Source organism: Heteronotia binoei, chromosome 1 (assembly GCF_032191835.1).
Source record: "Heteronotia binoei isolate CCM8104 ecotype False Entrance Well chromosome 1, APGP_CSIRO_Hbin_v1, whole genome shotgun sequence".
NCBI lineage: Eukaryota > Metazoa > Chordata > Lepidosauria > Squamata > Gekkonidae > Heteronotia > Heteronotia binoei.
Window position 1 is genome coordinate 115,796,033 of NC_083223.1, and position 24,519 is coordinate 115,820,551.

Here is a 24,519-nt window from a genome sequence, read left to right on the forward strand (position 1 = left end):
CTCAGATAAAATACATACCACAAGTTAGGAAAGGCACAAACAGGTATAAGAAGAGGCCAGCATGGTTAACAAACAAAGTAATGGAAGCTGTAAAAGGTAAGAAGGACTCCTTTAAGCGGTGGAAAACCAGTCCAAGTGAGATTAATAAAAGGGAACACAGGCAGTGGCAAATCAAATGCAAGACTGTGATCAGGCAGGCAAAAAGGGACTATGAGGAGCATATTGCAAAAAACATAAAGACCAACAATAAAAATTTCTTCAAATATATTAGAAGTAGGAAACCAGCCAGGGAAGCAGTGGGGCCCTTGGATGACCATGGGGTAAAAGGATTACTGAAGGAGGATGGGGAAATGGCTGAGAAGCTGAATGCATTTTTTGCCTCCGTCTTCACCGTGGAAGATGAGAAGTGTTTGCCCGCCCCAGAACCACTAATATTGGAAGGGGTGTTGAAAGACCTGAGTCAGATTGAGGTGACAAAAGAGGAGGTCCTACAACTGATAGACAAATTAAAAACTAATAAGTCACCGGGTCCGGATGGCATACATCCGAGAGTTCTGAAAGAACTCAAAGTTGAACTTGTGGATCTTCTAACAAAACTCTGTAATCTTTCATTGAAATCTGCCTCTGTTCCTGAGGACTGGAAGGTAGCAAATGTCACCCCCATCTTTAAAAAGGGTTCCAGAGGAGATCCAGGAAATTACAGGCCAGTCAGTCTGACTTCAATACCGGGAAAGTTGGTAGAAACAATTATCAAGGACAGAATGAGTAGGCACATTGATGAACACGGGTTATTGAGGAAGACTCAGCATGGGTTCTGTAAGGGAAGATCTTGCCTCACTAACCTGTTACATTTCTTTGAGGGGGTAAACAAACTTGTGGACAAAGGAGACCCGATAGATGTTGTTTACCTTGACTTCCAGAAAGCTTTTGATAAAGTTCCTCATCAAAGGCTCCTTAGAAAGCTTGAGAGTCATGGAGTAAAAGGACAGGTCCTCTTGTGGATCAAAAACTGGCTGAGTAATAGGAAGCAGAGAGTGAGTATAAATGGGCAGTCTTCGCAGTGGAGGACGGTAAGCAGTGGGGTGCCGCAGGGCTCGGTACTGGGTCCCATGCTCTTTAACTTGTTCATAAATGATTTAGAGTTGGGAGTGAGCAGTGAAGTGGCCAAATTTGCGGATGACACTAAATTGTTCAGGGTGGTGAGAACCAGAGAGGATTGTGAGGAACTCCAAAGGGATCTGTTGAGGCTGGGTGAGTGGGCGTCAACGTGGCAGATGCGGTTCAATGTGGCCAAGTGCAAAGTAATGCACATTAGGGCCAAGAATCCCAGCTACAAATACAAGTTGATGGGGTGTGAACTGGCAGAGACTGACCAAGAGAGAGATCTTGGGGTCGTGGTAGATAATTCACTGAAAATGTCAAGGCAGTGTGCCTTTGCAATAAAAAAGGCCAACGCCATGCTGGGAATTATTAGGAAGGGAATTGAAAACAAATCAGCCAGTATCATAATGCCCCTGTATAAATCGATGGTGCGGTCTCATTTGGAGTACTGTGTGCAGTTCTGGTCGCCGCACCTCAAAAAGGATATTATAGCATTGGAGAAAGTTCAGAAAAGGGCAACTAGAATGATTAAAGGGCTGGAACACCTTCCCTATGAAGAAAGGTTGAAACACTTAGGGCTCTTTAGCTTGGAGAAACGTCGACTGAGGGGTGACATGATAGAGGTTTACAAGATAATGCATGGGATGGAGAAAGTAGAGAAAGAAGTACTTTTCTCCCTTTCTCACAATACGAGAACTCGTGGGCATTCGATGAAATTGCTGAGCAGACAGGTTAAAACGGATAAAAGGAAGTACTTCTTCACCCAAAGGGTGATTAACATGTGGAATTCACTGCCACAGGAGGTGGTGGCGGCCACAAGCATGGCCACCTTCAAGAGGGGGTTAGATAAAAATATGGAGCAGAGGTCCATCAGTGGCTATTAGCCACAGTGTGTATGTGTGTGTGTGTGTATATATATATATATATATATATATATATATATATATATATTTGGCCGCTGTGTGACACAGAATGTTGGACTGGATGGGCCATTGGCCTGATCTAACATGGCTTCTCTTATGTTCTTATGTTCTTATTGTGGAAATACAGAGGAACAGGCATATATCCACTGTGGAAGGAGCTAGATATGGAACGGACTGCTCGGGGGAACCCCACCACTAACGAACTCCATAATCATACAATGTGCCCAGTGTGATGATGTCACCCAGAAGTGACATCATTGTGCCAGGGACATTCTAGCATTCAGGGTAAAAAACTCTGTGGTACCATAGAGTGGTAACATAGTTTTAACACAAATCCTAGAGCATCTCCGGTGCGACATGCCTGGCATGATGATGTCACTTCTGGGTGATGTCATCATGCTAGGCACACTTCGGGCATGCTAGAGGAATCCTTTGCCACAGCCAAGATAGGATTTGGCAACCGCATATGAAAGTTTCAATAAAATTCTTACTGTGCTAGGAATACAAATATATTTTGTGGGTGTTATGATATAGTCAGAACAATAGCTTTGAGAATATGACATAAACAGGTTCGAAGTCACTTAGGATTTTATGATTCAATGCCAGCAGATGGGGCTTTGTCTATCATTTACTATATATTTAGTGCTTAAGGAAAATAGAAATAGTTCATCAGGTTTATCTCACTCAAAAAAATCAGCCATGATGAATGTTGGCTGTGCCACACAGTCTTGGTATTGTAATTTGCTAGTAACAGGTTTTATTTAGGGGTGTGCATTCAGATCTACCTGAGCCAAAAATATACCCCAAAATACCTTATCTTTATTTTTTAAGAATAATTTGGCATCCCAAAGGTATCTGGGATTTTTTTTTTTTTGCGGGGGGGGAATCACCCAAAAATCCAGGATATATTTGGGGATTACTGGGTAGATCTGAAAAACAGTGCAGAGGCTAGAGCAGATTACTTCCACTCCTCAGCTGTTTGTTGGGCTTCTACTGCATTTCCTTTAAAGTTTAATGGGACTGTAGAAGCCAGCCCGAGGATCAGCTATGTTGTCAAGGAAAGGGAGCAGACCTCTCCCTGCTGGCACAACTCCAGGCTTGCTTCTGATGCATCCCACTTTAAACAGGGCTGCACAAGAAGCCAGCCTGAGATCACTCCCTGCCAGCACAACTTTGGGCAGGCTTTTCATGCTGTGTTGCTTAAACGGGGCTGCAGGAGAAGCCAGCCCTGTGGATCAGCTGTGTTGGGAAGGAGTGAGTCACATCCCGGCAGGACAACCTTGGGGTGGTTCCTTGTGCATCCTTGTTTAAATGGGGCTGCAGGAGATGCTAGTCAGAGTATTAACTGTGCTGGTGGGAACAGACTGTTCTCTGTCAGCACAGCCTCAGATGTGCATTCCCTCCCCTTTTTTTCCTTCTCAGGTTTATTGGACCCCCAAAATTTGGGCATTCCAAAATATCCCAGATCCAAATACTGTACTAGTACTGGGATCTGGGATTTTTCTGGAATTCTGCATTGTTTTCTGGTCCAATGGGCCTGGGAGTATTCCTGGAGTCCTCTCTCACAATGGAGGCCCAGGTAGCAGCCACTACCAGATCCGTCTTTTTCCATCTTTGGCCCCCTTTCTGGAGCATGTCGACTTAGCAATGGTGATCCACACTAAGGTCACCTCGAGAATAGATCACTGTAATGCTCTCTACATGGGGCTACCCTTGACTCTGACGCGGAAACTACAACTAGTGCAGAACGCTGCAGCACGGCTGTTAATGGGACTCCCTCGTTGGGAGCACATTCAGCCATTGCTGGAAGAGCTGCACTGATTACCTATTGTGTTCCGAGTCAGTTTCAAGGTGTTGGTATTGACCTTTAAAGCCCTTTATGGTCGGGGGCCTGCCTGTCTACGGAACCGCCTTTCTTCGCATGTTCCCCAGTGAGCACTGCGTTCAGGGGCACAAAATCTACTGCCCATCCCTGGACCAAAGGAGGCCAGGTAATGCTGCACAAGGGCTAGGGCCTTCTCGGTGGCAATACCAGGAATGTGGAATGCCCTCCCAGAGACTATAAGGGCCCTGTGGGATCTTTCCACCTTCCGCAGGGCCTGTAAGACAGAACTGCTCCAACAGGCATTTAACATCTGACCCGGGAGAAGATTGCCACCCCACATCTCTAAAGAGCTATGATTACTATCTGATCACCATCAGGACAAGAATCCGCCTATATCAAAGACACCACCATAAAATGTTTTTTAGAATGTTTTATTTGTAATTGGATTTTATTGGTTTTTAAATTGTAAATGTAAATATCTAAATTGACTGTTAGCTGCCCTGAGTTCGCTTGCGGAAAGGGTGGGATAGAAATTTAAGGTAAATAATTTTTTTAAAATTAAATAAATAATACCAGAAAATACTGATAAAAAAAGAATTGCACACCCCCAGGGTCGGCGCTTGGGAGTTGGCCAACTAGGTGGCTTCCTGGGGTGCCACAGGCCTAGGGGCACCAAAAGGCGCTCCCTCTCCCACTGCGTCCAGCTGCTGCTAACTCCCCGACCTTGCAGAGGTTTGCAAAGCCTCCGCAATGTTGGGAAGAAAGTGGGCGTACTCAGACAGCAAGGTCGGGGGGGGGTGCCCAGCTCTCTCCTGCTTTAAAGCGGAAGAGAGTCAAGAATAGGGGGGCCTACCCGTGCAGCCTGATGATGTCATCATGACGTCATTGGGCTGCGTGCTCAAAAGTCTATTAAAAAAAGAGAAAGAGAGGGCGAGAGACAGATTTTGGCCTGGGGTGCTGGAAGCCTCAGCGCTGGGCCTGCACACCCTTCATTTTATCCATATGTAGTAAAGTTTTAGGGAAAGGTTCATGAGAAGATGGAATTTGTAGGTCAGGTGGCAGTGCCTTTAAGGCCAGAAGTTTTCTTGTTAAATTAGGTTCCAAGGTTCCCTAAAAGACCGCAGGTAGTTCAATTCAGATATTTACATTTACAATTTAAAAACCAATAAAATCCAATTACAATTAAAACATTATAAAAAACATTCTATGGTGCTATCTTTAATATAGGCGGATTCTTGTCCTGATGGTGATCAGATAGTAATCATAGCCAGTTTGGTGCAGTGGTTAAGTGTGTGGACTCTTATCTGGAAGAACCGGGTTTGATTCCCCACTCCTCCATTTGCACCTGCTAGCATGGCCTTGGGTCAGTCATAGCTCTGGCAGAGGTTGTCCTTGAAAGAACAGCTGCTGTGAGAGCCCTCTCCAGCCCCACCCACTTCACAGGGTGTCTGTTGTCGGGGAGGAAGGTAAAGGAGATTGTGAGCTGCTCTGAGACTCTTCGGAGTGGAGGGCGGGATATAAATCCAATATCTTCTTACATTTAATTTCTGTGCCCGGGATTGTACTAGCAAGGTACTGGAAGCAGATCACTGCTCCAAATATCCAAGAATAGATAGAGAAAATTAAGGAAATATATGTTAATTTACAAGCTTACAGATTTATGGGTCCCTTTAATTAATCACATAACTCAGTAGCTTATATAACAAATGTCTGCAATATGATTTTACTTTTGTTTATTTTCTTTAGATGAATAAATAAATAATAAAATTAAGAATCTGAACTATGTACCAAAACAAAAAGCAAACCAGAACATTGAAAAGGGCTCAGAAATAGACTACAGCCGGTGTTCATGTAAGAAGAAGAAGATATTGGATTTATATCCCGCCCTCCACTCTGAATCTCAGAGTGGCTCACAATCTCCTTTATCTTCCTCCCCCACAACAGACACCCTGTGATGTGGGTGGGGCTGAGAGGACTCTCACAGCAGCTGCCCTTTCAAGGACAATCTCTGCCAGAGCTATGGCTGACCCAAGGCCATTCCAGCAGGTGCAAGTGGAGGCGTGGGGAATCAAACTCGGTTCTTCCAGATAAGACTTCACACACTTTACCACTACACCAAACTGGCTAAGGAAGTGTCCATGATTCCCACAGTTCTCCCACACATGCTACAGCCTCCTGCACTGTTCCACAGGCCCTGAGGCACTTAGAAGCAGCTTTTTGTGTAGTATAAGGAACTACAGGAGAGAGGGAAGGGTCCAGCCCTCCTTTGTATCCAACCCATGGCTCTCAGACAACAAACTTCATCTGAAACATATGACCTTTAAGCAATCAAATGTGTAAGAAATAAAGCCAGTGCTTTAGATACATGGTGTATACTAGGGGTGGCCACACTTTATTAATGTAAGAGCCACACAGAATAAATGTCAGATGTTTGAGAGCTGCAAGACATGAACATCAGATGTTTGAGAGCCACAAGACAAGGGAGGGAGGTGGAAAGAATGCAACTTTAACTTTACATGCATTCCCCAAGCTGGCGGCTGGCTTTACTTGGAGAAGTGATTTAAAGAGACAAATGCCTTCTCCAAGCCGGCCAGCAGGGCAGTGGGGGCTTCGAAAGCTGCACAATACTTGTGAAAGAGCCACACGTGGCTCCTGAACCGGTTTGGCCACCTCTGGTGTATACTTGTGTATTTTTCAGTCTACACAAACTAGTTGCCTAATGTGCTGATATGATTTTGTACAGAATCAGCAGCGAATTTCTGTCATGCTTAAGAAAGCTGAGTTGTCATGATTACAATTAAAAGTTTATTAAAAATGCTATTTTTAAAATCTTCTCTTTCCACCATAGGCTTGCGATTGCAGTGTGGCTGGATCCCTTAGTTTACAGTGTAACCCTGATACTGGCTGCTGTTTCTGCCGCCCAGAATTCTCTGGGGATAAATGCACTGAATGCAGGCTGGGATATCGAAACTATCCACAATGCATTACCTGTGAATGCTTGACAGCAGGAACTGAGCAACATACTTGCGATTCAGAAATGGAAAAATGCTCATGTGCTGATCACACAGGACAATGCACTTGTAAGGTAAGAAAAAAAGAGTAGCTACTTGTGTTTGTTTCTTCTGTTTCTCCAGTGTGTGTCTTTCATGTAGCTTCAAGAAGGAAATTAAATATTAATGTTGTATATTGTCTTGCCAGAGCTTGAGCCTTCAGCTAGGCTCCTAAAAACTCTAAGCTTTGCCCAATCACCAATCAGGAAAGAGATTGTTTTGGAGGGAACTGTCCTGATTGGGCCTTCAACAGACATTTGGATTGGCTGCCTTTTGGGACACTTGTAACATTGTATATAGTATTAAAAGATGATTGACTGGAGGCAATGTCTGGAGGGTACATAAGTTGGGATATTGTTGGGCTGTTGTGTGTGTTGTGCTTTGTGAGCTGAATTAATCACTTGCTGTTTTCAAAGAAAAGCTGTTCCAGCCTCGGTTTATAATGATTAATTAGTTGTGAAGCCCAGTTTACCTATTCTCCCAGGATTTAGCTACTGTGATCCATGCAATGGTCACTTCCAGGTTGTATTACTGTAACTTGCTGTATGCAGGCTTACCCTTGCAGCTGTTAACAGCACAGCTGTTAACTGCATTGCCTTTATGGGCAAGCATTCGGCCAGTTCTGCACCAGCTGTACTGACTACCTATTGAGTACTAGATCCGCTTTAAGGTTTCGGTGCTGACATTTAAAGCCTTATGTGGTCTGGGACCAACATACCTCAGGGACTGCCTTTCCCCATATATGCCCCAGAGGTCATTGAGATCGGCCACGCAACACCTCCTTACCACCCCTGGCTCTAAGGATGTCCGACTCACCTCAACTAGGGTCAGGGCCTTTTCAGCCCTGGCCCCTGCCTGGTGGAATCAGCTCCCTGTGGAGATCTAGGCCCTACCTGAACTACTGCCATTTCATAGGGCCTGCAAGACGGAGCTGTTCCACCAGGTGTACTATTGAGGCAGCAGGCGTCCTACTATTCCATCATTGGCCTCCCTTGTGGTGACATTGTGCCCACCTGCAGTGCTGTCCTATAGCTATTACTGTCATTTAATGTGGGCCTATCCCCGTGACGCAGAGTGGTAAAGCTGCAGTACTCCAGTCAAACTCTCTGCTCACGACCTGAGTTTGATCCCAGCAGAAGCTGGGTTCAGGTAGCCGGCTCAAGGTTGACTCAGCCTTTCATCCTTCCGAAGTCAGTAAAATGAGTACCCAGCTTGCTGGGGGGAAATTGTAGATGACTGGGGAAGGCAATGGCAAACCACCCTGTAAAAAGTCTGCCGCAAAAATGTTGTGATGCGACGTCACTCCAGAGTCGGAAACGACTGGTGCTTGCACAGGGGACTACCTTTATAACTGGTTACTTGATAAGCTGTGCCCTTTCCGCTGATGGTAGATTTTATTTATTGTTTTTACTGTTTATTGTTTAATTTTAATGTGGTGTTTTAACTTTGATTTGTAGGTTTTATTGTTATTATTATATGTTGTGATCTGCCCTGAGTCCATCTACAGGAAAGGGCAGAATATAAGCCTACTAAACAAACAAACTTAAAAAACAGTGCTCTGCCAAAGGAGGATGATCCAGGGCAGTAAAATTAATGTAAATTATTGTTTTTCTATTTGAAGTCATGTGGGGAGAATCTAATTTGGCACATACGCACGTGCGCACTCAACCCACTGCCCTAGGCAAATGGCTAGGTCCAGGGCTTTTTTGAAGAAAAAGCCCAGCAGGAACGCATTAGTATATTGCAGTATATTATTAGTATATTACATCAGCATTAGTATATTACATGACCATGCTGGCTGGGGCTGATGGGAGTTGTAGGCAAAACACATCTTGAGAGCTACCGTTGGCCACCCCTGGTATATTAGACAATATCCCCTAATATTAGCATATTAGGTCACACATTCATTAGTATATTAGGCCACACCATCTGGGATAATCAAATGCAAATAGAATTGGTGGTAGCTGGCTCCCACCCCTCCCTTCATGCGGAAACTGCAGCTGCTCCCAGCAGACTTTTAAAGGCACCCACATACCCCAGCAGCAGTCCTTCACAATGCCCACCACACAGGCTCCACAGAGAGAGGAGAGGGAGGGAGAAAGGGGGAAAAAGAAATGGGGAAAGAAAGAGAAATGAAATGGAGGGAAGAAAGGAGAATAAAGAAATGGGGGAAGAAAGGGAGATAAATGAAAATAAAGAAATGGAGGGAAGAAAGGGAAATAAATGGAAATAAAAATGGGGGAAGAAAGGGAAATAAATGTGGGAAAGGAAGGAAAATAAAGAAATGGTGGAATAAAGGGAAATAAAGAAATGTGGGGAAGAAATGGAAAGAAAGATTGGGGAAGAAAGAGTAATAAAGGAAAATAATGGGGGAAGAAAGGGAAATAAAGAAATAGGAGAAAGAAATTAAAAGAAAAAATAAAGTAAGGGGGAAGAAAGGGGAATTAAGGGAAACAAAGAAATCGGGGAAGAAATACAAAGAAAGGGAAATAAAGAAATGAGGGGAAAACTTACCTGAACTGTGACCGTGACTTTTCCAGGCACCGCAGTGATCCTGGCTGGCCAGCCAGTCCCCAAGGAGGCCGCCACACAGCATGGCCAGGTCCCCGTGATCCCTGCCAGCCAGCTGGGCCTTGGGGAGGCTGCTTCACAACACGGTTGGGCTCCATGATCCTCACCAGGCAACCAGGCCCCAGGGAGGCCACCACATCACTTGGCCCAGCAGTCCCCGAGGAGCAGACTAAGTGATCTCAAGGGCCATAAATGGCCCTCAAGCCGGACATTTCCCACCCCTGCCATAGAGTTTTCCCTCCCAAATTTCTAGAGTGTCTGGGAAAACCATAGAGTTTTCCCAGAAATGCCTAGAGTGGCCAGCGATGTCAAGGGAGGTTCCCCCTGACAGCCCAATGTAGGCTGGCGGGTTGGGAACCTCCAGGATGGAAGAATCCCCATTCGGCCGGGGGGCTTGGCAGCTCTAATCTTGTTCCTGTTGCACAGGTAGCTTGCTTTTCTGGTTCATTCTGTGTGGTATGATTAGAATACTCCTTATATTTTAATTGGCATTATTTTTTTATTTATGATTAATTGCCTTATAGCGCAGTAGGATCCAAAGCAGTTTTCCCTCTAAGCTGAGCTAGTGTGAGGTAGCTGACAGTTTTTTTAACCTCCAGCTCACACATTTTTGTTTTAGCTCAGGAAAAATAGCCCCAGACCAAACTAATTTATGCAGTAGCTTACAAGTTTAATGCCAGTAGCTTGCAAAGCAGAATTTTTGCTCACAAGTCTACACAGCTTAGAGGGAGTATTGAACCAAAGGCGAGATAAAATAATTAAATAAAATCAGTAAATAGGTTGCAATGGCATTATAAGATACATGGCCCTGCTTATAGGTATAAGAAGGCCACTCCATCTGCTCCTTTGAATGAAGCTGGTAGGAGTAGGTAAGGTTTTGTCACTTGCTGAAGAGAAGGGAGAGCCAGCCAATGCCCATGCCCGGCTATTAAAACAGGGCATGGGGGTAGCTCAAGGGAGTGGGTATATATGGACCTACCTTAAGCTGGAAAATGTTGCTTCAGTGGTACACGGTACAACTAAGATGAGTACACTGAGGCATCAGTTTGAAAGATGAAGGGGTAACCCTCAAACAGAAGCCTGGAGCTTTGGTGCATTCATGGACCTGGAACAGGAACCCCTTGATAGGTCCCGATATCCTTGACCCATATACTTTGCAGCTAGGGGGATTGGATGTGGCACACTTCCCTCAAGCACTAAAGCACTTGGCAAGGAGGAGCATGATTCATACCCATGTGATTGCTCAGGCCTGGGGGCCTGGGTGGTCTCACCAGTAAGATCAGGGATGCACAAAACAGAGGAGGCCTGACTCTTCTGCATCCCACCAATTGCCCACACTGCAATTAACTCTGGAATGGGTTTTTGGCCTATGTGCTCTGCAGGCCTCTCTTGAGCCTAGGGTTGCCAAGTCCAATTCATGAAATATCTGGGGACTCTGGGGTTGGAGCCAGGAGACATTGGGATCAGAGCCAGGAGCAAGGGTGTGACAAGCATAATTGAACTCCAAGGGAGTTCTGGCCATCACATTTAAAGGGACAGAACACCTTTTTAAATGCCTTCCTTCCATAAAAAATAATGGATAGGGGCACCTTCTTTTGGGGCTCATAGAATTGGACCCCCTGGTCCAATCGTTTTGAAACTTGGGGGGTATTTTGAGGAGAGGCACTAGATGCTATACTGAAACTTTGGTACCTCTACCTTAAAAAACAGCCACCCCCAAGAGCCCCTGATACCTCCCAATCAATTCCCCATTATACCCTATGAGAACTGATATCCACATAGGGAATTATGAAGTGCCCAGCAGACATTTCCTTCCCTCTCTTCTCCCCCCCCCCACCCGCTGTTTCTGGCGAGGGATTGGCATCCCTACTCATGAGTTGCAGCCAACTTCTTCAAAGTAACACAGACACACCCTCCGAAGAGGAAGCCTCCGGAGGTAAAAAGATACATGGTGGCTTTGGGGGCGGGGCTTCCCCCTGCCGGCCACCTGACTGGGGGCGGGAAAGAGCCTGGGAAAGCGAAAAAAACCCCGCTGGGACCTGGGGATTGGCAAGCCTACTTGAGCCGTGAAAATAAAGTTGGCCCTTTGATTATCCCAGTTTATGTGTTTGGCTCTCCTTATTTTATGTCTGCAGACAAGTGGTGAATTTGTTACAGAAGTGACATTGTAATATCAAATGGTAAAATCATAGTCTCTTGAAATTCCTTCTTTCTTCCTTTAATGATTATGCAATAGCTCTGTTGTATCCAGGGGTTGTCTTGTAGAAAAATAGGTGATAGAGCTTATTAGCATAACATATGCCCCCACAGCCAAAAGCAACCTGACACAAGAAAGGAGAGCCCAGGACGAGTGAGGCCTGCCTGGGCTGACTAGAGATCCAGCCAACCCAAGCAGGCCTTGCTCACCTGGGGCTCTGCTGGGCTGCCTCCCCCGCCCCTCCCCCCCCCCGGTCAAAAGGCCAGCAAGCCACCTGCCACCCAAAATCACATAAGAAGTGGAGAAAGGGTGGCACGGGCTTCTCCAGGGGTTAATAAGGGCTGCTGGGGGCATGGCAAAGCTCCTGCTGTCTGTCTGCTCTCCTAATCCAGAGATTGTTATAAAGCTGCACCTACTGTTCAATGGACAAGGTAGGTGGGGAGGAAGAGGGGGGGCATCAGAAAGATTCAGGAGCTACGCTTCTGTGAGCTCTTGTTGAATTCAAGGCCTGGTTGTATCTCTGATGGTGTTTACAGTTCCTTTGGGAAGTACATGCAGTGACCTAAGAGTAAATTGAAATTAATCAGCAAGCCACACAGCTGATTTTCATGATCACTTCATGATGTGAAGATTGGGGCACCTTTGGGCTGCCAGCTATACATATCCAGATTGGAACAAAATTCTCAACTTCAAGTATATATTAATGGGATCTGAACTTGCTGGGACTGAAAGGGAAAGAGACCTTAGGGTCATAGTAGATAAGTCAATGAAAATATCATCCCAGTTGGAGGCCTAGATCAGAAGCGTTGCCAGAGTGGCATCCTTCCAGCTGAGCCAAGTCAGGCAACTGCCTCCCACCTGTCTCATCCTGACTTAGCCACAGTAATCCATACAATGGTCACCTCCAGAGTGAACTACTGTAACTCTCTCTACGTAGGGCTACCCTTGAGATTGACCAGGAAACACCAACTGATCCAGAATGCAGCAGCATGAGTCCTCATGGGAACTCTGTGTATGGCACATATCCAGCCTGTTCTCTGTGAGCTGCACTGGCTTCTGGTACTGGATCAGGTTCAAGGTTATGGTATTAACCATTTAGACCTTTAATGGTCAGAGACCCACATATCTTCGGGACCACCTCTCCTGGTACTCCCCCTGAAGAGTGTTATGCTCAGTCGATAAGAACCTGCTGGCTGTCCCCAGCCTGAGAGATATCTTCAACCTGGGCCAGGGCATTTTCAGCCCTGCCCCAAACCTGGTGGAACTCTCTGCCACACAACATCCGTGTCCTGCAGGACTTAATACAGCTCTGCAGGGCATGCAAGATGGTCCACCCGATGTTTGGTTGAGGACAGCGATGGTTCCCCATCTGGCTAGCACTCCCTTTTGCCCCTCCCCCACAAGGCAGTGGCATATTCTGACAATTCCATCACCATCTTACTGCTTATAAATTATTACTACTGTATACTATATTATGGATTTTAAATATTATTTTATTATGTACATGTTTATATGGTTGCACACTGCCCTGAGCCCTGTTCCACAGGAGAGGGCGGTTTAAAAATCTAACTTAATAAATAAACATGTACAGAAGTGAGCAACCAGGATGATCAAACAGTTGAAGCACCTTTTTTATGTAGTAAGGCTAAAGAATCTGGGACTTTTAAGTATAGAAAATAGATTAGTAAAGAGAGACATGATAGAGGTTTATAATATTACGCATGGGGTAAAGAAAGTGGACAGAGAGATCTTTTTCTCCCTCTCCCAAAATACTAAACCTTGAGTGCATCCAATAAGGAAAGAATCCCAAAGGAAAGAATCTTGCGAGTAGCATTCTGGGTAACAAAGGGGCAGCAGGAATGAGCAAAGAAAGGATCAGAGAGCACTCTATCAACTCTTATACTGCCCTCCCCTGAGAATCCAAAGTTTGTATTAGCATTAAGCAACATTGCATAGTTGGTTCTTACCAACAATGGCCTAGCTGACTGTGTTGATCGTGGGAAGGAAAGATTGCTTTACAGATTGCTACTGATGCTTCCTGGTGAATCCACAAGAGCTACTTTGGACTGTTGATGTAGATAATGAAAGGATGTCCCCTTGCTCTTTTTATGGCTCCCTAATTGCTCTCCCTACCCATGCCTGCTGACCTCTTATTTCATTTTTACTTACAGCAACCTTATTTCCCACTGCAGACTATCTTAGAATCATAGAGTTGGAAGGGATCCCCTTAGCAACTGGGATGCCACTCCCTGACCTCTGCCCCCCCCCCCCCCGTAATGTAGTGATGAGATGTGTTGAAGGCAACATGCTTTATTAGCGAGTATATCACAAGGCCTGACAACGCGGGCCGGGTCCCGATTATATACATACCCCGGAACAACCCTCAGTCTGGCCAGGTCCAATCCTGGCCAGTTAAAACTTCCCACCACAGATCTTGATTGGTGGAGCGTATTTGCGGGGCTACATCCGGGGACCAGTGGACTTCCACTGGTCACCTCCGTAGCATCTGCTGTGTTGTAATTTCGGGACTGAAATGCAAGACACAACACACACACACCCCCCCACATGCCCTTTGCAGCACCACAAAGCAGTGCTGCACTCCTTCCGCCACACCACGGTCCACCCCCTCCCTTCTCCAGCACTACACCATGTTCTGCCCTCCTCCCCCACCAGCAGAGGAGCGAGGAGACTTGGAGTTACCCCTACCTGCTTCAGCAGGGCCCGGGCTGATTCTGTGGCCTTTGAAGAGCAGGCTGGAGGTGGAGTTTCACCCCCTCCCTCACTTCTGGAAGTCGGGGGGAGGGGATAAGCCTCCTTCAGAATGCTATTGAAATAATTTAAAATCAGCTGAGGCCCTGCCGAAGCGATAGAGCTGAGCTTCATCACCCCTCCCCCCAACTGCATGATCAGAGGGGCGCTGTGATGATACTTGGACAGCTTTGGCAGGAACTGGACTAATTATAAGTTATTTCAATAGCGTGCTGAAGGAGGCTCCTCCTCCTCCAGCCAAATGCCATAGAATCAGCCCAGTTCCTGCCGAAGCAGGTAGGGCTGACTTCTCTGAGCCTCCTCATGAGGGCGGGGGAGGGGGGTGAAACACAGTGCAGTGCTGGGGAAGGGAGGGGAGAGGGCGGGCTAGGGTTGCCAATCCCCAGGTGGGTAAGGCAAAAATAGGAAAACACTGTGTAATTTACAAAGCAAGAATAAATGCAACCACTCTTATTATGCTTTCAGTTCATTGGAACGTCACAAACACAACTTTCAACCAAAATACAGTGGCTCTTCACTGAGCTCACGGAGAACCAAGCATGCAGATGAGACATGTAAACTATGTGAGAACTGTTGCCTAAGCACGGGTTCCGGAAAAAATACAGGCGACCAGTGGAAGTGGCGTATGAAACATAGAAGGAACTTTGGCCCCGTGTCACTGTACCTGTGGGATTGAGGACTGCTACCCTCACTACACTTGAATAAATGGTACACTTGCATCTATCAAGAAACAGGACATTTTTGGACAGCAAGATATTGTACCTGTATAGCATTGCATATTGATCTGGAACAACTATATATGTTAAGCTCAGTGAAGAGCCACTGTATTTTGGTTGAAAGTTGTGTTTGTGATGTTCCAAAGAACTGAAAGCATAATAAGAGTGGTTGCATTTATTCTTGCTTTTTAAATTACAGTGTTTTCCTATTTTTGCCTTACCAATCGTTACACTGTGGTTTCCTGTTTGCCTAAATCCCCAGATGGGGGCAAGGGATTTCCCAGATTGGAGGCCCTCCCCTGCTTTAGGGTCATCAGAAAGTGGGGCGGGGGGAGGGGAGGGAAATGTCTGATGAGAACTGTTATTCCCTATGGGGACTTATTCCCATAGGGAATAATGGAGAATTGATCCACGGGTATCTGGGGCTCTGGAGGGGCTGTAGTTTGAGGTAGAGGCACCAAAATTGCAGCATAGCATCCAGTGCCTCTCCTCAAAATACCCCCCCCCCCCAGTTTCAGAAAGATTGGACCAGGGGGTCCAATTCTATGAGCCACAAAAGAAAGTGCCCCTATCCTTCATTATTTCCTATGGAAGGAAGGCATTTAAAAAAGTGTGCGGTACCTTTATAAGTGATGGCTAGAACTCCCTTTGGAGTTCAATTATGCTTGTCACACCCTTGCTCCTGGCTCCAACCCCAAAGTTCCCAGATATTTCTTGAATTGGACTTGGCAACCCTAGGGCGGACTGTGGTAGCGGCAGCGGTGGCAAAACCGGTCCCTGATGCCAAAAAGGTTGGGGACCACTGATGTAGTCCAACCTCCTGCACAATGCAGGAAACTCACAAATAACACTCCCTAAATTCACAGGATCTGCATTGCTGTCAGATGGTGTGACAGAACCGGCCAGATTCTGCCTTCAGACCTGGTCCCGTCAACTTCCTTTTGAGTTGCCAACTCCTGGAGAGAGCTAATTTTCTTCCTGCCACTTGGGCACACTGCCACCACATGCTCAATTTAGGGGTCCCTGACTGAGGCGAACAGGACTCCCAATCCCCCTTGCTAGTTCTGTGGCCTCAAGGATCTCTGCCAACCAAGCACCTGGTTAACACAGAGAGACCACAGTCCTTTTTTGGGAGAAGTGACCCCATAGCAGTGACTCCATAGCAGAATCCAAAATATTTAAGGAGAAACCCATTAACCAAAACATACAAAGATTAGGAATTTTCCTAAAATATAAAGTCCGACACCCTAAGTGTCCACGTCCATGTTTTCTGGACAAAAAGTCTGCAATCACACTGTGCATCCAGCAACAAGTTTGATCTTCCTCTGAGATAAATGAAAGTAGGGATAAACTCTTCTTTCCCTAAGATATAACTGGCCCTGACCATACCATCCAGAACCGACTCACCAGTCACCAAGACTCAAATCAAACTCAACTGACTGCCAGCTTCCTTTGACAACTTTTAACTGCCCGTTTCCCTCCAAAAACCTCTAATATAAACCCAGTTCCCGCCCAGGAACTGGTTTTCCCTCCTGCAGCCTTCTGGGAGACCAGCCTGAAAGACTTCCTGTTTCTCTAGGAGGCCTCCTCAGAAGTGCTGCTTCCAGACAGGAGGGGGAAGGAGGAATAGACTAGGCCAAAGCCTTGCCTAGAGTTTTATAGACTCCTCTAGCCAACTCCCAGACAAGCATAAGCCTAAAATGGTGTTTCTCCACAGATGGCCATCCAGCCTCTGTTTAAAAACCTCCAAAGAAGGAGAGCCCACCACCTCCCAAGGAAGCCTGTTCCACTGAAGAACTACTCTAACTGTCAGGAAGTTCTTCCTAAAGTTGTACCAGAAACTCTTCTGATTTAATTTCAACCCGTTTGTTCTAGTCCTACCTCCTGGGGCCACAGAAAACAATTCTGCACCATCTTCTATATGACAGCCCTTCAAGTACTTGAAGATGGTGATCAAATCACCTCTCAGCCACCTCCTCTGCAGGCTAAACATGCCCAGCTCCTTCGATCTTTCTTCATAGAACTTGGTCTCCAGACTACTCACCATCTTTGTTATCCTCACCTGGACCCATTCCAGATGTGCCCAATGTGGTTTCAAATGTGGTGCCCAAAACTGGACACAATACTCCAGGTGAGGTCTTACCAGAGCAGAGTAAAAGATACTATCACTTCACGTGATCTGGACCCTATACTTCTGTTAATACAGCCTAATATTGCATTTGCCTTTTTAGCCACTGCATCACACTATTGACTCATGTTCAGCGTATGGTCCACTAAGACCCCTTTTCACGCATACTACTGCTCAGACAAGTCTCCTCTATCCTATAGCCATGCATGGGATTTTTTCCTACCTAAATGCAGAACTTTATATTTATCCCTGTTAAAATTCATTTTACTGGATTCAGCCCAGTTTTCCAGCCTGTCAAGATCATTCTGTATCCTGTTTCTGTCTTCTACTGTATTTGCAATCCCTTCCAATTTAGTATCATTGGCAAATTTAATAAGCATTCCCTCTATTCCTTCATCCAAATCATTTATAAAGATGTTGAACAAAGATCCCAGGACAGATCCTTGAGGCATGCCACTTGTCAGTCCTCTCCAAGAGGATAAGAAACCAATTCACAAGCACTCCTTGATCAACCAGTTACAGAACTACCTAATGGTAACAATATCCAAACCACATTTTACCAACTTGTCAACAAGGATAGTATGTGGAACCTTATCAAAAAACCTTACTGAAATCAAGATAAGCGATGTCTACAGCATTCCCCTGATCCAGCAAGGTAGTCATTTTCTCAAAAAAAGAGATCATGTTAGTCTGACATGATGTGTTCTTGAGAAACCCATGCTGGCTCTTAGTAATCACAGCCATCCTTTCTAAATGTTCCAGGATTGACTGTTTGATTTGTTCTAAAACTTTAACAGGTATAGACGTCAAGCTGACGGGTCGGTAGTTACCCTGGATCCTCCTTTTCCCCCTTCTTGAAGATGGGACATTTGCCTGCCTCCAGTCTTCTGGCACCTAACTTGTTCTCCAATAATTCTCAAAAATAATAGCCAGAGGTTCAGAAATTACATCTGTGAGCTCTTTTAGTACTCTTGGATGCAGTTCATCTGGCCCTGAGGACTTGGTTTCATTTAAAGAAACTACCGTATTTTTCGCTCCATAAGACGCACCTGAGCATAAGACGCACCTAGTTTTTAGAGCTGTTTGTGTGAATTTAGAGGCATTTGTGTGAATTTTTTGCAGTATTCGCTCCTTAAGACGCACACACTTTTCCCTCCACTTTTTTTGGGGGGGAAAGTGAGTCTTATGGTGCAAAAAATACGGTAAGTGTTTATGTACTATCCCTATGCTGATCCTAGGTTGGAATTCCAAACCCTCATTATGTTCTGTTTTTGCCATATTGAATACTGTTTCCCTCAGAAGAGAAGACTGAGGAAAAGTAGGAATTGAGCAATTCTGCCCTTTCTTCATCACCTGTTACAATTTCACTTTCCTGCCCTCGCAGTGGGCTTACCATGTCCTTAGTCTTTTTCTTACTCTGAACGTAAGAAAAAAAACCCTTTTTGTTTGTTTTTAGCATGTTTGGCTTGGCTAAGCTCATACTGAGCTTTAGCTTTCCTAACTCTTTCTCTACAAGCACTGGTGATTTGTTTAAATTCATCTTTGGTTATAAGGCCATCCTTCCATTTCCTAAATGAGTCTTTTTTATTTCTCAAATATTTGGAAAAGAAAGGAAAGGTCCCCTGTGCAAGCACCAGTCATTTCTAACTCTGGGGTGATGTTGCTTTCACAACGTTTTCACAGCAGACTTTTTTTTACGGGGTGGTTTGCCATTGCCTTCCCCAGTCTTTTACACTCCCCCCCCCCAGCAAGCTGGGTATTCATTTTACCGAGCTCGGAAGGATGGAAGGCTGAGTCAACCTTGGGCCGGCTACCTGAATTCAGCTTCCGCTGGAATCGAACTCAGGTCGTGAGCAGAAAGTTCAGACCACAGTACTGCAGTACTGCTGCTTTACCACTCTGCGCCATGGGGCCGCTTTAGAGTGCTGTTTATGGAGCCACCTTGGCTTCTTAAACTTCTCCCATTTTTTCTTCTCATAAAAATCATCTGTGATTGTGCTTTCAATATTTCACTTTTAAGAAACTCTCACACCTCTTGAACCCCCTTCTCCTTAAGTATTTGTGACCATGGGATTTTACCCAACATATTTCTAAGTTTGTCGAAGTTTGCCTTTCTGAAGTCCAACCTATATGTCTGACTATGTATAGCTTTTCCCTTTCCTAAGACTGTAAATTCCAAATGGTCACTACTGCCCAGGGTGCTTACTATTTCCACCTCATCAACCAATTCTTCTTTGTTGGTGAGAATCAAGTCCAAAATAGCAGATCCCCTTGTTTTCTTCTCTACTTTCTGGAAAAGGAAGTTGTCATTGAAATCTCCCATGATCACTGTGTCCCTTCTTTTGAAGAACTTTACAATCTCTTGTAGGAGTATCTCATCCAAGTCTTCTGCCTGACTTGGTGGTCTATAGCAGACCCCCACCATAATATCACTGTTATTTCTCACTCCTTTTATCTGTACCCAGAGACTCTCAACTGAGCTGCTATGCTCAGATTCACATATTTCCTCATAAATATATACCTCCTTCACATATAATGCTATGCCTCCACCCTTTCTTATTTGTCTAACCCTGTTAAATAAGTTGTACCTCTGGATCCTAATATTCCAGTTGTGAGTGTCATCTCACCATGTTTCAGTAAGGCCTATTATGTCATAGTCTCCTTCCTGTATTAGGATTTCCAGTTCCTCCTGTTTGTTTTTCATACTCTGAGCATTAGTGTAGAGACATTGGAATCCATGTTTTATGCATTCAGAGGGTTTAGTTTATTTATTTATTTTTTATTTATTTAAGATTTATATCCCGCCCTTCCCACGAGTGGCTCAGGGCGGCTTCCAGTAGTAGATCCAGCAAAATTACAATATTTAAACATATAAAGGGATCAGCATTTAAAACAGATAAAAACAGATAAACCATAGTTATCAATAAACATTAATAAATATTTCAACTGTATATAAAAGAAATCCGGCAAGTTACGTTAAAATTCTCAAGCTAGGTATAGGCTAGCCGGAAGAGGGTCGTCTTACAGGCCCTGCGGAACTGAACAAGGTCCCGCAGGGCCCTCACCTCTTCCGGCAGCTGATTCCACCATGTAGGGGCCATAACAGAGAAAGCCCTTTCTCTGGTGGATTTCAAACGGGCTTCCTTCGGCCCAGGGATAGTAAGGAGATTTTGTGTTCCCGACCTCAGTACTCTCTGGGGAACGTGCGGGGAAAGACGGTCCTTCAGGTAGACAGGTCCCAAGCCATATAGGGCTTTAAAGGTGATGACCAGCACCTTGTACCGGACTCGGTATATTACTGGAAGCCAGTGCAGGGTCCGAAGACCCGGCTGAATGTGTTCCCGCTTTGGGAGACCCAATAACAGCCGGCCGCGGCATTCTGCACCAGCTGCAATTTCCGAGTTTGGGACAGGGGCAGCCCCATGTAGAGGGCATTACAGTAGTCTAACCTCGAGGTGACCGTGGCATGGATCACTGTTGCTAGGTCGTCGTGCTCCAAAAAGGGGGCCAACTGCCTTGCCCGCCTAAGATGAAAAAACGCGGACTTGGCAGCGGCTGCTATCTGAGCCTCCATCTTTAAGGAAGGCTCCAACAGCACCCCCAAGCTCCTGACCCTGTACATACTTTCTGTACATACTTGCAAGTTAATGTTACCTAGCCTATGTGCCACTCTCTGCAAAGCTTTAGTGTTCTTATCTCCAGTTATTGATATCCTACAAGGCTTTGAATTGTCTCACTCCCCCATGCAATTTAGTTTAAAACCATCCTTATTAGGTTAGCGTGGGTGTTACCAAACCCCCTTTTTCCTACAGTCATAAGGTGCAAACCATCTCCCGATAGAAGACCACCATCTTGAAAGTGTAAGCCATGGTCCAGGTATCCAATTCTTTCCTGACAACACCATTGAGGTAGCCAGTCGTTTATTTGAAGTATTCTTTTTTCTCATCCTAAGCCACAGCCTTCAACAGGAAGAATGGACGAAAACACAGCCTGCACTCCCAGCTACTTCACATAGTCATATAGCCACATAGTCTCTTTTAATACGTTCAGGGCTGTGACGGACAGTATAATTTGTTCCCACGTGGATCAGCAAAAAGGATAATAATCTGTGGGGTTGATCAGTCTTCCTATCCTTTCTGTGACATCCTGGATGCATGCACCCAATAGACAACAGACCTCTTGGGATGACAAGTCCGGTCAGCACACTTTGGGCTCTACCCCTTGAAGCAAGGAGTCTCCAGTTACCACCACTCTCCTTGTCCTATATTGGGGAGCAAAGGTCCAGGCTTCTTATGCACAGGCTCCTGAGAAACTTTCTTCAAGCTTCGTAGAGGCTGGGGAACTAGCACTTGTTCCAATGATTAAGAGTCAGTATCTGTGGGAAGATCCTGGAACCGATTGCTGAGCAGCAGAGGCTCAGAACATCTCCAGATTTTCCTGTTCCTTTGGGTTGCATTTTTCCACAAACCCTCCTCCTGTGTTGGGCTCTCTTCCAGTTGCTGAGACACTGCTTCCTCTTCCTCCTGTTGTCCTTTCAAGAGCACTTCATGGGTTCTTTCAAGAAAATCCTCAGCTTCCTTTATACATTGTGGTGTGGACAATAGTGCCTCCAGTCCCCATATATTCTCCTCCAACAGAGCTAGTAACTTACACTTGCTGCAAGTGTAATTGCTGCTACTCTCAGGTAGAAATAGAAACATCCCACAGACATTACACATCACTGCCTCGGCTCCCTCACCAGCCATGCTGCTGCAATCCATTTCAAAAATTTGCTCTCTTTATCTTGACTTCCCTGTAAATTCCATAACCAACTTCCAGTCTAGACTACTACTGAGGAACTACCTACCTTCCTACAGAACCCCCAGGCTTAGAGCCACAGGCCAAGAGCACTTTGACTCTTGCCCTTCGGCTTGCACCAAAGGCTCACGCCTCTGGCAAGGAGGAGCCTTGCAATCTAAAGGCTTGTCAATTGCCAAAACATCTCCAGCCTTTTATCCTTGCAGCAAAAGAACCATGGGGTATTTGGGAAAGGGGAGGATGATTCCATTCTCATTTGGCCCTAAATAAGTCCTGCTAGCAGCCGATACTTGGTATTGTTAATTAGGGCTTCTGAATGCCCTTAGCATTCACCATCTTGTTTTATTGTCCAGAGCAGGCTGCAAGGAAATGAAGGCGGTTTGGTTGTCCCCCATCCTTGACATTTCTCAATAACTCCAGATTCACTAAGCCTATTCCTGAGTAGAGTATAGTGCAATCAGTGCCTTTTCATTCAAGCACATGTTTTCCTATAGCCCAGTAGAACTTGTCATTTCAACCTCTCCCCCATGTAATTTAATTACCTGACCCAAGCATCCATTGTTCTGGAGGAAAGTCAGTTTCACTTACTGTGCAGCTGCAAAAGTGACTGCAAGGCAGAAGGAAATGAAATTCGTCTGCTGTGCAGCCGCAAAGCTGTTCAACAGCTACCCAAGTCACACAGTAATTAGGCAAAAAGATCTGAGGCTTGGTTCACAAGTCGTCTCAACTATCAAAAATGGTGTGTTCACTAGCCAAATACATTTATTGCAAAGTTTTCAGCATTTCTACTTTTGGGTAACACTATCTTGCAGCAAGGACCTTGACTTTTAGCATGCTCAGAATTGCTAGAAGTTTCTCAGACAGCAGCATGATACAAGTTAATTTCTGGTGGATTATATCAGCACTTACAGAAAACTTTTAAATGCTATTCTTCAGCATTTCCAGCTTGTATTAAAATACTCCTGAATACGTATACTTTTATTCTTGAGGAGCAATTTAATTAGGAACACTTACCTAGTTTTAGCTTCATTGGTTTTTATGTAACAATCCTATTGAATGTGGTCATTACTTTGTCATATTGATGTGGTTTAATGATGTGTAAAAACAGTTACAGAAGATAAAAGAGTTTTTTTCAGCCTCACTATTTTTCATAATTTTTTTTAAAAAACACATATCTCATTTATTTGATTCAAAAGCATCAAAACAGACTCATAGTTGAACAGAGAGATGGAATTTGTGAGGGCTTGTCATCTTTGAATAAATACCATTTTCCTGGAATAACTAAGGGCCCAAACAGTTGAGATGTTGTAAGATCTGGATCTTCCTAGCATTATTACAGCAATTTGCATAATTGCATAGGGTCAAGATTCTGGCTGAAATGACTCAGAGATGGGAGCGGTAGGGTGGCCCTCTCTCAGAACCTTGTGGAGAGAAGGCAGGACTGGTTCTGTCATATCTGATGCTTACCACACCACTAGATTCTAGCAAAGAGGTATAGGTCTGATAGTAACAGTGAGAAGTGGCCCAACCATCTCAATAAAAAGATGTTGGAATTGGCACGGATGAGAACTCTGACTGGGTTTTGAGATACGCTTGCACATGTAAAAAACCCCAGAAACCCTGTTGAATCACCTAACACAACTTTTAAAGGCACTACAATATGCAGTTAACAATTTGAGATATGCAGATGATACCACATTACAGGCAGAAAATAGAGAAGAGCTCAGATGACAAAAGTGATGACTACTGAGGAATGACATAAGTTTAAGGCTGATGGTGAAGAAATGGAAATGAAATGTCTTTGGCTCGATTATCAACCAAAAGGGAGACTGCACTCAAGAAATGAGCAGAAGATTGAGACTGGGAAGGGCAGCCGTGAAGAAGCTAGAAAAGATCCTTAACTGTAAGGATGTGTGGCTGGACACCAAGATCAATGTCAAGTTAAGTGATAGCACAGTATTCCCCATTACTATGGAATGGGTGTGAAAGCAGAGCAATGAAAAAAGCTGACAGGAAGAAAGTAGATCCATTTGAAATGTTGTGCTGGAGGAGAGTTTTGCAGATACCATGGACCAGGGCTGGAATTCTAGCAGGAGCTCCTTTGCATATTAGGCTACACACCCCTGACGTAGCCAATCCTCCAAGAGCTCACAAGGCTCTTTTTTGTAAGCTCTTGGAGGATTGGCTACATCAAGTGTGTGTGGCCCAGGCCTTGAATTCAGCAGGAGCTCACAGGAGCACAGCTCCTGAACCTTTCTGAGGGTCCCTCCTCCTCCTCCCTTGTCCATTGAATAGTAGGTGCAGCTGCATAACAGTCCCTGGATTAGGAGAGCAGCCAGCCAGCCAGCCACCAGGAGCTTTGCCATACCTCCAGCAGCTTTCATTAAAAAAAAAAAAAAAGACAAGTGGGTTAAAGATCAAATCGAGCCCGAACTCTCCATA

At 45.1% G+C, this 24,519-nt stretch overlaps 1 protein-coding gene across 8 annotated transcripts in view; it reads left to right on the forward strand.

The window, feature by feature from the left end:
• LAMA2 (laminin subunit alpha 2) overlaps positions 1-24,519 on the forward strand; it is a 900,941-nt gene that overhangs the window by 620,738 nt on the left and 255,684 nt on the right. For all 8 annotated transcript variants that reach the window (XM_060239150.1, XM_060239173.1, XM_060239164.1 and 5 more), the window contains one exon: positions 6,698-6,934. In XM_060239150.1, coding sequence (XP_060095133.1) covers positions 6,698-6,934 — 237 coding nt within the window. The remainder of the gene's footprint in view (positions 1-6,697; positions 6,935-24,519) is intronic.